General features: G+C 45.6%; 2 protein-coding genes across 2 annotated transcripts; both read left to right on the top strand.

The window, feature by feature from the left end:
• Positions 1-1,852: 1,852 nt before the first annotated feature.
• On the top strand, positions 1,853-3,190 carry LOC141632480 (uncharacterized). Its single transcript, XM_074445026.1, has 2 exons — positions 1,853-2,067; positions 2,161-3,190. Exons 1-2 carry the CDS (start codon positions 1,853-1,855, stop codon positions 3,188-3,190), a joined length of 1,245 nt encoding a protein of 414 aa, XP_074301127.1.
• Positions 3,191-4,755: 1,565 nt separating this feature from the next.
• Positions 4,756-5,648, top strand: LOC141632479 (uncharacterized). Its single transcript, XM_074445024.1, has 2 exons — positions 4,756-4,902; positions 5,061-5,648. Exons 1-2 carry the CDS (start codon positions 4,756-4,758, stop codon positions 5,646-5,648), a joined length of 735 nt encoding a protein of 244 aa, XP_074301125.1.
• Positions 5,649-12,423: the final 6,775 nt, after the last annotated feature.

Here is a 12,423-nt window from a genome sequence, read left to right as displayed (position 1 = left end):
TTCATGTTAGGATGTGTCCTGTGACACCACATGATTTTGATAAGTATGATATGGTTTGATAATGATTACATAAGTTAATTGTGTTGCAATGATCATAAGCTGGAATGGTTAATTGTTTATAGAGGATTTCATAGTATTTGTTGCGGATAAAATGGTACTTTATCACCTATGATGTGGCACACGGCTATTGGAAGATAAAAGAAGGAAAGTATTGACGACGTGGCATGATGAGAGCCGTGGGATTAAAAAGCAAGACAAACATAAATTGGCAAAAGTGAAAACACACGTGCAAAAGAGGAGAGAAACTGAGACAACAACAAACCCCTATTTTTTAGGGAGTTGACCTGGTATTCAGGAAAAGAAGCAGAGGAAGCTCTAAAACCCTAAGTCTGATTCTGACAGCTATACAAGCAAGAGGAGGGCAACACATAAATCATTGGAACTTCAGTAAGAGAGCAACACATCGTCTCATCAAAATCTTTGTCCATACTTGGCGATAACTCCCTAGCGAAAATAATCATTGTATTTCCTTACTTGTTTATTCAACGTCGATTATAGTGCAAAGTTGGCGGGATTCCGACTCCCCTCGCGGTTGTTCGTACACCGGGTTTTCCGCGTCACTAAAAATCCTCAGTGGCATTCTTTTATTTCATCTTTTATTCGTATATTATCGCTGTTACATTCAAATCGTAATTGGCCTTAGAACAATCACTATCACTCACATAATTAAATTCATAATCGGTAAATTTTTACCAAAACAGTTTGGCGCCCACCTTGGGGCATAGTGATCATTTTCCATAGACAAATCTCGCAAAACCGAACCAGCCGTCGCAATGTCCGGAACCAGCCAGAACCCTTCCAGCAGCCACAACATGTTAGCCCTATCTTGTGGAGCAGGACCTACTTCTGAATCCGCAGGATCAGTCAGTACATCCTCAGAGTCTAGTCAAACGACCCCCGTCAGCATGTCGCCCAGAACCATGCCTTTGCCTCCGCCTCTGAACCCACCGCAGATACCCAAGGCAACGGGCGTATCCAGCCAGTCCAGATCCAGCAGGGAGAGCAGCCCCAGCAGAGGTGGAGCTGCATCCAGAGCCCCGACCCAGGAAGGATTAAGTGCAGAAGTTCTCAGAAGTAGAGGACCCCCCAGTGCTTGACCCGATGCAGGTGATGATTCAAAGGATGAATACTCTGCGTCAGGCCGTCGAGGATCTGATGAAAGACAACCAGAACCTGATTGCTCAGATCGTGACAGCAGTCCAGCCCAAACCAGCACCAACATATAAGTCTCTGAACCTAACCAGCGGTGGAGGATCGAGTCGGTCAATTTCATCAGAACTAGTCACCAGGCTAGACCTTGCAGGAGTAGCATCTAGCGAACCCATCGAGCCCAGAGGATTAGGATGCTTGTCATTTGAGAATCCACCCAGTCTGCAGCAGACACCAGGTAATGCCTTGTTTAGCACTCCGTCAGGATCTAACCTTCCGCCCTTTTCAGGTACTCCCCCACACCAGTGGAGCCTGGATCGGAGGTCCGCAGCAGACACCTGGATGGCAGCCATGATCTATAATCAGTACAACGTCAATGATAAGTCATCCAGCGTCTGGCCAATTTTCTGGAGGGCCCTGGTTAAGAGGTACACCTGTCGGTTCCTTCCCGCCTGTTTTTGACCCTCTTGCAGGAAAAGGTAGTTCGCTGGAGCAGTAGTACCAGGAGCTGAGGGACCTGATGTACAGGATACCAGGCGTAGCGCATCCATTAGAGAAAGCAGCACGAGACAGCTACGCAGACTCACCTCTTGTGGACGACATAGACCTCATGTAAGTTCCTAAAGGATGTGTACCACCAGCCATGACGCTCTACGATGGGACCACAGATCCAATTGACCACGTCAACCACTACAAGCAGAAAATGATGGTAATAACCGCGACCGGGCCCTTGAAGGAAGCTTGTATGTACAAAGGATTTGGATCAACCTTGTCTGGAGCAGCCCTGCAGTGGTTCATCGGCCTACCCAATAAGAGCAAAGCCAACTTCGCCGACCTGGTTAATGCATTCAACCAGCAGTTCGCCAGCAGCATAAAGCCTGAGAAACAGACCGGCGACCTCTAGCGTATAGTGCAAGGGTTTGAGGAATCTACCCGTGATTACTTGAACAGGTTCAACAAGGAGAAGGTGTCAATCCCAAGGTGCGATATAGCAACCGCTATAGAAGCCTTCCGCCGAGGACTGCACCAAAGTTCAGAGCTATATGAGGACCTGACCATGCATCCGTGCACCACCTTTAAGGAGGTACAATCGAAGGCGATTGCTATCATGAGGCTGGAGGAAGACTCTGCACCTATAAGAGGCACTTACAATTCAGAACCAGTATCCAGAAAATCCCCGGTAGAAAAGAAGAGCGAAAGGCCCAAACCCTACAGCAGGAACGTAAACAAAGTTTCTGGAAGTTCTGAAGGAAAGAGCGAAGCAGATCTGCCTCCGAAGGTAAGTGAGTATGGTTTTACCACTAATCTCGTAGGATTATTTAAAGCCTTGCAGGAGCTGGGTCGCAGAGTCAGATGGCCAAAACCTCCAGGAGAAGGATACTCCAGCAGCAGGAAGGACACTGGCAAAAAGTGTGAGTTCCACGGCAGCAACACCCGTGACACCGACGAATGCCATTCCCTCAAAAAGGAAGTCAAGTTCCATTATGATCAAGGAAACCTGGATCACCTCCTACCGAAAGGCACAACCAGAGTAAATTCAGCAGATCAGGTTCTTCCATCCCCTCCTCCTCAATGCACTAGAACTGTGAATGTTATTACAGGTGGATCGGAGCTATGCGGACTGACATATTCAGCAGCAAAAAGGCATGCAACCAGATCTAAGGGAGACAAACCAGAAAATTCCTGCAGGATCAATCGTCAAAATCTGCCATCAGTCACCTTTGACGAAACAGATGCCCAGTTTGCTCCAGAACAGCACCACGATGCTCTAATCATCACGCTCCCCATAGGAAATTGTGAGGTGAGAAAGATCTTGGTGGATATCGGAAGCTCCGTCAACTTGATCATACTAGAGACACTCAAAGGCATGGGATTCACCGAGAAAGATCTAACAAAGAAGGCGGTCCCTTGGTTGGTTTCAGTGGCGAAACAAAGCATTCCCTTGGAGAAATCGTCATCCCAACCTATGACGGAGGTGTAAACAAGCAGGTAAGATATCTGGTTATTGACGGACCCTCCACTTACAATGTGATCCTTGGCAGGCCCTGGATCCACCAGTGTCTGAAGTTTCCAATGCCTTGGGGGGTGTAAGAGATACGTGGGGACCAGAAATAAGCTAAGGATTGCTATAAAGTGGCTCTGAAGTCAACAACCATCTCGCCTGCATAGCAATTACAGACCCAACACATCCAAGACGAGTACATTGAGCCCCAGCAGGCAGAACTAGACGGAGTCATCCTGGACGCGCTGCATCTAGAATGAACTGTGCTTATCGGATCAGAGTGTACAGGTAACATTTGCGAAGAACTCGTTCGGTTGTTGAGAACTAACATGGATTATTTTGCTTGGTCACATAATGATATGATAGGGATAAACCCATGTGTGATAACTCACAAGCTAAGTGTGGATCCAAGCTATAAACCTGTGCAGCAGAAAAGAAGAAAGTTTGCTTCTGAAAGAAACCAGGTCATAAACAAGGAAGTAGATAACCTGCTTGCTGCAGGAAAGATTCGAGAAGTAAAATATCCAGAATGGTTGTCTAACGTGGTGGTGGTTCCGAAGAAGAATGGCAAGTGGAGGGTCTACGTTGATTTTACGGATTTAAATAAAGCTTGCCCAAAGGATCTATTCCCACTACCACACATAGACGCCATGGTGGATTCTACTGCAGGTCACGAGATGCTGACATTCCTGGATGCCTAGAGCGGATATAACCAGATAAAGATGCACCCCAGTGACCAGGAAAAGACAGCATTCAGATCCGAGCGAGGTATCTATTGCTATAATGTCATGCCTTTTGGACTAAAAAATGCAGGATCCGCCTACCAGATGCTGGTGAACATGATGTTTAAAGAGAAAATAGGCCAAACTATGGAAGTATACATAGACGATATGGTCATAAAATCGAAGCAGGCTTCGCAACATCACCAGCACTTGGCAGAAACTTGCAACACCCTCAGAAAATATCAAATGAAGCTGAATCCGACAAAGTGTACCTTTGGAGTATCCAGTGGAAAATTTCTGGGGTACATGGTGACCCACAGGGGGATAGAAGCCAACACCGAACAAATCAAAGCAATTCTGCAGTTGGAGTCACCACAGAAACCAAAAGACGTCCAGCGCCTAACCGGAAGAGTGACAGCTCTAAACAGATTTATATCCAGATCCTCGAACAGATGCATGCTATTTTATGATGTACTCAGAAAGAGCCAAAGATTCGAGTGGACGGAGGCTCATGAGAAAGCATTTCAGGAGTTGAAGCGTTATCTCAGCACCCCGCCACTTCTGTCGAAGCCAGAACCAGGAGAGCCACTATTCCTGTACCTGTCAGTCACAAAAGCAACAGTTAGTGCAGTATTAGTACGAGAGCAGGAAGGATAACAACACCCAGTATATTACGTCAGTAAGTCTCTGCTTCCAGCAGAGACCAGGTACACGTCACTAGAAAAACTTGTCCTTACACTAGTTAAAACATCTTATAAATTGCGTCCTTACTTCGAGTCTCATACAATTTCTGTGATAACTAACTATCCTCTTAAGACTATCATGAGAAAACCAGAATTGTCAGGGTGGATGGCTAAATGGTCCGTGCACCTGAGCGGTTACGACTTGAAATTTGAACCTCGTACAACCATAAAGTCTCAGGCTCTGGCAGATTTTGTGTCTGACTTCTGCCCGGCTCTCCAGACCCAGGCGGAAAGGACATTCTGAATCTGGAGGAAGATAAAGGGGAACAAGTGTGGGAGCTACATGTGGACGGAGCCTCCAACGCAAGAGGAGCAGGAGTAGGATTGGTCCTCAAATCACCCCAGGGAGATCTCATAGTCCAGGCTGTACGATGTGAATTCAAGGCCACAAACAACGAAGTGGAATATGAAGCATTGATCCTAGGTCTGAAGCTGGCTCTGGATCTGAAAGTCAGACACCTCAAGGTTTGCAGTGATTCTAAACTTATAGTTAACCATGTAAATGACTGCTATGAAGCCAGGGACCCCAGGATGATGGCATATCTAGACGTAGCAATGGAGCTGACCCTCAAATTTGGCACGTTCAACATCAAACAAATCCCCATGGACCAGAACGCAAAAGCAGACACGCTACCCACCCTGGGGGCAACCTTCAAAGCAGGAGCCATCTCCACGATACCAATTGTCCACGTGCTGGAGCCAGCGATACTAAAACCTGAGCAGGAAGCAGAAGTGTTGTGCAGCACCAGCAGTGAAGAAAATCCTCCAGACTGGAGGAAACCATACCTAGACTGGCTGCAGAATGATATCATGCCAGTAGATAAAAAGGAGGTAAGGAGCTTCAGAATGAAATCATCCAAATTCATACTAATTGATGGTGTCCTGTTCAGGAAATCCCTCGCTGGACCCTACCTCAGATGCCTGGATCGGGAAGAATCTCAGGTTGTTTTGTATACTCTCCACAATGGATAATGTGGAAACCATGCAGGGGGTAGGAGCCTGTCCAACAAGGCACTGAGGCAGGGATACTTCTGGCCCACAATGCGCAAAGATGCCATAGAGTTCGCAAAAAGATGTGACGCTTGTCAGAGCCACGTCCATGTCAGTCACCAGCCAGCAGAGCCTCTGCATCAGGTTATCTCACCGTGGCCCTTCATGAAGTGGGGAATGGACATCGTGGGACCATTACCCAGAGCACCAGGAAACAAAATCTATATGCTCGCCATGACGGACTACTTCTCCAAGTGGATAGAAGAAGAATCGTCCTCCCATGTTACAGAAACCCAGGTTATATCTTTCATTAAACGCAATATCATATGCAGGTTTGGCATTCCATCTAAGATTATATGTGATAATGGATCCCAATTTATTGGAAATAAGACAGAAGCTTTTTGTGCTAGGTGGAATATCTCCTTATAGAAATCTACTCCTAGGAACTCCCAGTCCAACGGACAAGCCGAATCCAGCAACAAAATTATCGTTGAAAACTTGAAAAAGAAGCTGGAAGAGATAGGGGCACATGGGCAGAGGAACAGCCTCTGGTACTCTGGGCTGACAGAACCACGTCCAAGGTTGCAACTGGACAAACCCCCTTCAACGAGGTGTTCAGAGCAGAAGCAGTCATTCCATCCGAAGTTAGGATCCCAACCCACAGGTATGGATGTATAACAGAATACCGGAATCAGGTGGAAATGGCAAGCATCCTGGATACGATAGATGAACTCACAACCAGCGCCTAGATTAGGATGGCTTCATACCGACAAACGGTGGCAAGAAGTTATAACAAGAATGTAAAAGTAAGATCCCTGCAGGTAGGAGATCTGGTCCTGAGAAAAGTCTTCCAGAATACCAAGAACCGGCAAGCAGGAAAATTCGCCTACAACTGGGAGGGGCCATACCAAGTAGAAAGCATAGTTGGAAATAGAGCTTACCGACTCATGACTATGGAAGGACAAATGGTTCCCAGATCCTGGAACATCACCCACTTGAAAAAGTATTTCACCTAAGTCACCAGCATGGTCAGCAACTGGGTACTCAGCCTACCAGATAGAGCTCAACCAGGTTCTAGATATTGCTCTGAATATTTCTCCGGCTCTGAATATTTTTCTGGTTCTGAAAATTTTTCCGAGTTTAACATTTTATGGTTCTGAAAACTTTTGCACCTATTCTGAATTTAAACATTTTCTGGTTCTGAAAATTTTCTGCACATATTCCAAGTTCGACTTTTTTTGGTTCTAAATTTTTTTCACATATTTAGATTTTAACATTTTCTGGTTCTGAAATGACCCTACATGTATTCTGACCATGATATCTCCCAATTCTAAAAATTTTTCTAGTTGATAAACCACATTAAATGTTTCAAGTGAAGAAATTCCTTTTTATAAATTTCTTTCAAATAAATGGCCAAGTGAATAAAAATGCAAACTAATCTGGCAGGGTCTGTATTCACTACAGAAGGCGTGTGTCCGTGGCTAAGCACGTACAATCGGGACAATCAGCCTCCCACGATGCATTAGCACCCACGCAAGCCTGGCTTCTCTGAACGAGTGGGCGTACTATAACCCTTAGCCAGCAATTAGACAGCGATGGCCAAACAACCGACGTGCATGCACAAATCAAAGAACACCAGAAACGGTACGACACAAAGATATATCTAGCGGAAAGTACTTAAGTTCAAAAGCAAAATATATCTGGCCCCCTGGACGAGACCAAAATATACCAAATTGTTCAACTGAAACTAAAATGTTACGCCCCGCAGGGCCAAAAACTAACTAAGCAAAGTAAAAGTTTTTCACATGCAGGAAAAGCTAATCTAGATCAATATGATCCACAGCCTCAGAAGCAGCCGCCTGGGTGTTAGGAGCAGGGGAAGTCATCTCTTCCTCAACGTCCGGAGCACCAGCAGAAGCATTGCCTGCTCCCACCATGCCAGCCAACTGATCTAGGCTCAGGCCCTCAGGAAAGTCAGCAGCGAGCTTCTCCTCTTCAGCTTCCAAGTCCCAAGCCAAGTGCTCTCCACTCTGGAACACCTTTATGCACCCGATCATCATTTCCAGAGCAGCATAGGCAAGAACATTCATTAAGGTGTCCCCAAGCTCAGCATTCTTCTCCCTCAACACCTGCACCTCAGAAGTCAGGGAGGCCTTCTCTTCCAGAATCTGGGAAGCACGAGCCTCAGCATCAGAAGCACGTTTCCCGGCATCAACAGCAGATTTCCTGGCCTCGGCAGCACATTTCTTAGCCTCAGCAGCACTCTTTTCAGCACCAGAGATCCGTCCTTCAGCATCAGAAAGACTGCTCCGTAACTTCTGCTTCTGAGCAGCCTCCTCCAGCAGCAGATTCTGGGCCGTGTCTAGTTCGGCTTGGATTTTGAGTTTGCTCTCCTCGGCTGCCCTCGTCTGCTTCAGAAGCTCCGCCTTCTCAGCTTCCAGGAGAGGAACTTTTCTTCGCAGAAATAGGGACATCTGGAAGGACTGCCAACCCAGAACAGAGAGGATTAATATATATATATATATATATATTTTGAGGCAGTCAGCGTGTATTCACCTCAAAGGAGTGCTCAGCTGCACGGTTCACCAAATCATGTAAGGCTCTTTTCCCCAATGCAGACTCGGGGGCAGGCAACAACAGCTGATCCATCATACCTAGATTACGCTCGGATTTGGTCTTGCCAAAATCCTCCGGAAATGTTAAGGCAACAGCTCCAAAAGCAGGAACAACTCCAGAAGTAGGAGCAGCTCCAGAAGCAGATTCGGAAGCAGGGGTAGAGCCAGTGGGAGGAGCGGACTCAGTGACAGGGGTAAAACCAGAAGCGAAAGCGTGTTTGGAAGCAGGAAGATCCACAGAAGCTGAAGGAACGTACCTAGGAATTAGAGGCCTCATAGCTAGAGGAGTGACTTCGATGGGAACCTGCTCCTTGGCCTGACCAACAGGAGTAGACCTTCTTTTCGCACGAGCTCCAGAACCAGCAGCAGGAGCAGCTTTCCTTTTCTCAGCAGGCTTGGGAGCACCCTCGGATTTTCTCTCAGAGCCAGAATGTCAGTCAGTGAGGCTTTGGATTTTGTAGAACCTGAAGGAAGGAATACTCAAGTCAGAGCCAGAAAGGCATCACATTGCCAGAAGCAGAAAACGAATAGAAAAGGATAAAGTAACGCACCAGTCGACATTGATTCACGTGTTTCTTCTTCCTCTTCAAGCTCTTCTTCTTCCTCCTTCGAAGCAGATGCAGAGTCCTGAACCAGGTTAGGAAAGGTTCTATGCTCGTCTGGAGGACCGAAAAGTTTTGTAAGGGATGTGACCACATCAGAGGATGGGGTCAAATGATGCAGATCTGCACAATGAACCAAGTAAGGAAATATAAGCATCAAAAGGAAAATTCCAAAAATCAAGGCATGCAAGTACCGTGAGTCGACCGCCAGGCGCTGACAATGTAATCAGTGGGAGGAGGCAAAGTGTCTACTTTCACGAACATAAAGCGGGTAAACCACTTGCTGTCATCCGGCTTCACGGGAAAGATAATGCAGTTTTTCTCCCCATCCCGAACCCGGATGGTCACTTGGCCCCGACTAAAAGACCTGACCGAGAACAGATGAGCAATATCTGAAAGCCCGATATCATAGCCAAAAAGGCTATTCATATCATGAATTGCAAGCAAAGTCCGCCAAGCATACGGAGCAACTTGGCAAATAGCCAAGTGGTTCAGATTGAGGAACTCCTGGATCAGAGGAGGAAACGGGAACCTCAAGCCCAGACAGAACGCGTACTCATACAAGCATATCCACCCCTCCTGCACGAAATCATCTTTCTGACCAGGAACAGGTATGTGAAATATCACTTGATCAGAAAACCCGAAGGTCTTCTTGATGTAAGGAAGGTCCTCCGTGGTAAAGTCCGAATCACATGAATGCTTCGAAGAAAGGACACCGCCGGAAGGAAAAAGTTCGGCCGGCGCCAGAGTCTCCGCGGCAGAGGTCGAAGAAGCATCTTGAGTGGACATGATAAAGTAAAGAAAAAAGAGAGCAAAAAAGGAATGAACGGCAAGGTATCTGTCATGGCGGCCGGGAAAGGAACAATGGATGAGTGATGAGGAAGATGGGAAGTTAGGGAATAATGATGAGAGGAATAGGGAATTTAAAAAGGGGAGGATACCGAGGGATTAAATAAAGGGGGAGGTTGAGAAGTAATAAGGAGTTAAGATGAGAAGAGAGTTCTTGGGGAAGTGGGAAAGTGGCGGTAGGTTACATCAAGTGGGGTGAGTTATAATCATCAAAGATAACTGCCCAACTTCGTAAGTTCTCCGCATCGCAAACAGAAATTCCCGCCTAAAATACTTTGAGATGGAAATTTGGGGGCAATTGTTGGGGATAAAATGGTACTTTATCACCTATGACGTGGCACACGGCTATTGGAAGATAAAAGAAAGAAAGAATTGACGACGTGGCATGATGAGAGCCGTGGGATTGAAAAGCAAGACAAACACAAATTGGCAAAAGTGAAAACACACGTGCAAAAGAGGAGAGAAACTGAGTCAACAACAAACCCCTATTTTTTAGGGAGTTGACCTGGTATTCAGGAACAGAAGCAGAGGAAGCTCTAAAACCCTAAGTTTGATTCTGGCAGCTATATAAGCAAGAGGAGGGCAACACACAAATCATTGGAACTTCAGCAAAAAAGCAACACATCGTCTCACCAAAATCTCTGTCCATACTTGGCAATAACTCCCTAGCGAAAATAATCATTGTATTTCCTTACTTGTTTATTCAACCTCGATTATAGTGCAAAGTTGGCGGGATTTCGACTCCCCCCGCGGTTGTTTCCACACCAGGTTTTCCGCGTCACCAAAAATCCTCCGTGTCATTCTTTTATTTCGTCTTTCATTCGTGTATTGTCGCTGTTACATTCAAATCGTAATTGGCCTTAGAACAATCACTATCACTCACATAACTAAATTCATAATCGGTAAATTTTTACCAAAACAGTATTCCTGGGCGAACTTCGGGATGAAGTTCATTTTAAGGAGGGAAGACTGTAATACCCCGTAATTTGATAAGTATTTTTGAAAATAAATTATGTAATTCAAATAATTAATTAAAAAGGCATTTATATTAATAATTGCAAATAAGACGGTAATTAATAATAAAATAATGGATGAGTCGGGAAGATGAATTGAGCCGAGTAATAGGCATGTAATATGGTAATAATGGTACAAGTAATTCTATCTTTTACAATAGTAATAATAATAATAATTAAAATAATAATTGTATTTTCTAATAATAGTAGTAATATGAAAATTATATAGTTTCCTAATTGCTTCCTTATACCCTATGACCTACCTATATAAATAGACCTTCTTCACCATAAAACACAAATAATTCACATAAGAGAAAAAAAGAAGGAAGAAATAATTCACATAAGAGAAAATGAGGAAGAACTAGCTAGGAGATCGTCACAAGGTAATAATCTAATCGTCTCATAACATACTCACCTTATGACTAATATAACTCGTTAAATAGACAACCATTTACTGGCCCGAGACAATGACCTTGACCGTGGGACACCAGAAGTTGACCGGACCCACCGTTGACCATTTATGACCGGCTGGAAGGGGGTGTTTGAAGGGATTGTTGTTGGGTGGTTAGGATATAAGATTTACTTGTTTTACTCGGCTTTGGAACCCTTAAACGGACTCGACTTGACCTGGGTATGGTGGGGTTGAGACCTGGTGGTTGGGTCAACCTTGTTGGTGGAGTTGGGCTGGTCCAAGGTGGTGTTTGGTTCGGTGGTTGGCCAGATTTCGCGAAAAACAGAGGAAAACAGGGAGTCGTTTGTTGTTGTTGAAAACGTGTAATTTATGGGTGTTAGGACCACCATATCTCGACTAGACCTGACCAGGGGGGTGGAGACACATGTGAAACCACCGTGGTTCAGTGGAGACCACGGTGCTAGCCACGGCTGTCATGATGGCGGTGGTAAGAGTGTTGGATTTACTTGTGTTGTAGTGTGTCGAGTTTGGGGAGGTTGTTTAGGGCGTGTTTATACGGGTTGTAGGGGATGGCTGGGCTGGTGATTAGTGGTTGTTGGGATGTGTCGTGGTGCGGGCTAGGAGGTATCAGGCTTGGGTGGTGGCTGCTGGTGGCGCAACGACGTTAGAATATGGTTATGTTGTAGGTTGTTGTCATTGCTATTCGCTGTTATAGTGATTGGGTAGGACGTGAGAGATATCGTGGGTGGTTGGTGGTGGTGCTAGGGCACGGTGGGGGATAGTGGTGGTCTGTAGTGGCGTTGGTGGTCGTGAATAGTGGTTGAAACCGTGAGTTGGTATAAGTTGCGTCGGGTTCGTATAGTGTTGGTCTTGTTGTTGTTAGCTGCTAGGGCACACTTTAGCAGCCATATGGGGTGGTTGTTTCTGGTGGTAGGGCCGTGTCTGGGTTGCGGGCATAGGAGGCTCACGGTTTGGCAGGTGGCAGAGGTGGTGGTGTCGGGTTTTGGTATATCAACAGGTTGTTTAGGGTAAAGGTCGTGGGTGTTATTAGGTGTTTGTGATGGGTTTACAAGGGTTAGGGGGGGGGGGGGGAGATGTTCGTGGGTTTTACATGGTGGTATATTGGGTTGTTGTGACAGGTTTTAATTAAGTGTTTCGGTGTAATTAGTAGACGGGTTTTTATGTAATAGTTTACACGGGAAATAATTAATATTGTAAAATTATAATTGATTAAATTATAATAATGTATTGAATAGTTAATAATTG

This window comes from Silene latifolia, chromosome Y (genome assembly GCF_048544455.1).
Source record: "Silene latifolia isolate original U9 population chromosome Y, ASM4854445v1, whole genome shotgun sequence".
NCBI lineage: Eukaryota > Viridiplantae > Streptophyta > Magnoliopsida > Caryophyllales > Caryophyllaceae > Silene > Silene latifolia.
Note: the sequence above shows the minus strand (reverse complement) of the source record. Positions and strands in the feature narration are given on the sequence as shown.

Excerpts from the sequence above, each read along its gene's own strand:
- LOC141632480 (XM_074445026.1), top strand. The coding sequence starts at position 1,853 with ATGACGCTCTACGATGGGACCACAGATCCAATTGACCACGTCAACCAC. Across the intron at positions 2,068-2,160 it reads GTTAATGCATTCAACCAGCA|GTTCAACAAGGAGAAGGTGT; the intron begins GTTCGCCAGCAG and ends TTACTTGAACAG.
- LOC141632479 (XM_074445024.1), top strand. The coding sequence starts at position 4,756 with ATGAGAAAACCAGAATTGTCAGGGTGGATGGCTAAATGGTCCGTGCAC. Across the intron at positions 4,903-5,060 it reads GCCCGGCTCTCCAGACCCAG|GCCACAAACAACGAAGTGGA; the intron begins GCGGAAAGGACA and ends TGTGAATTCAAG.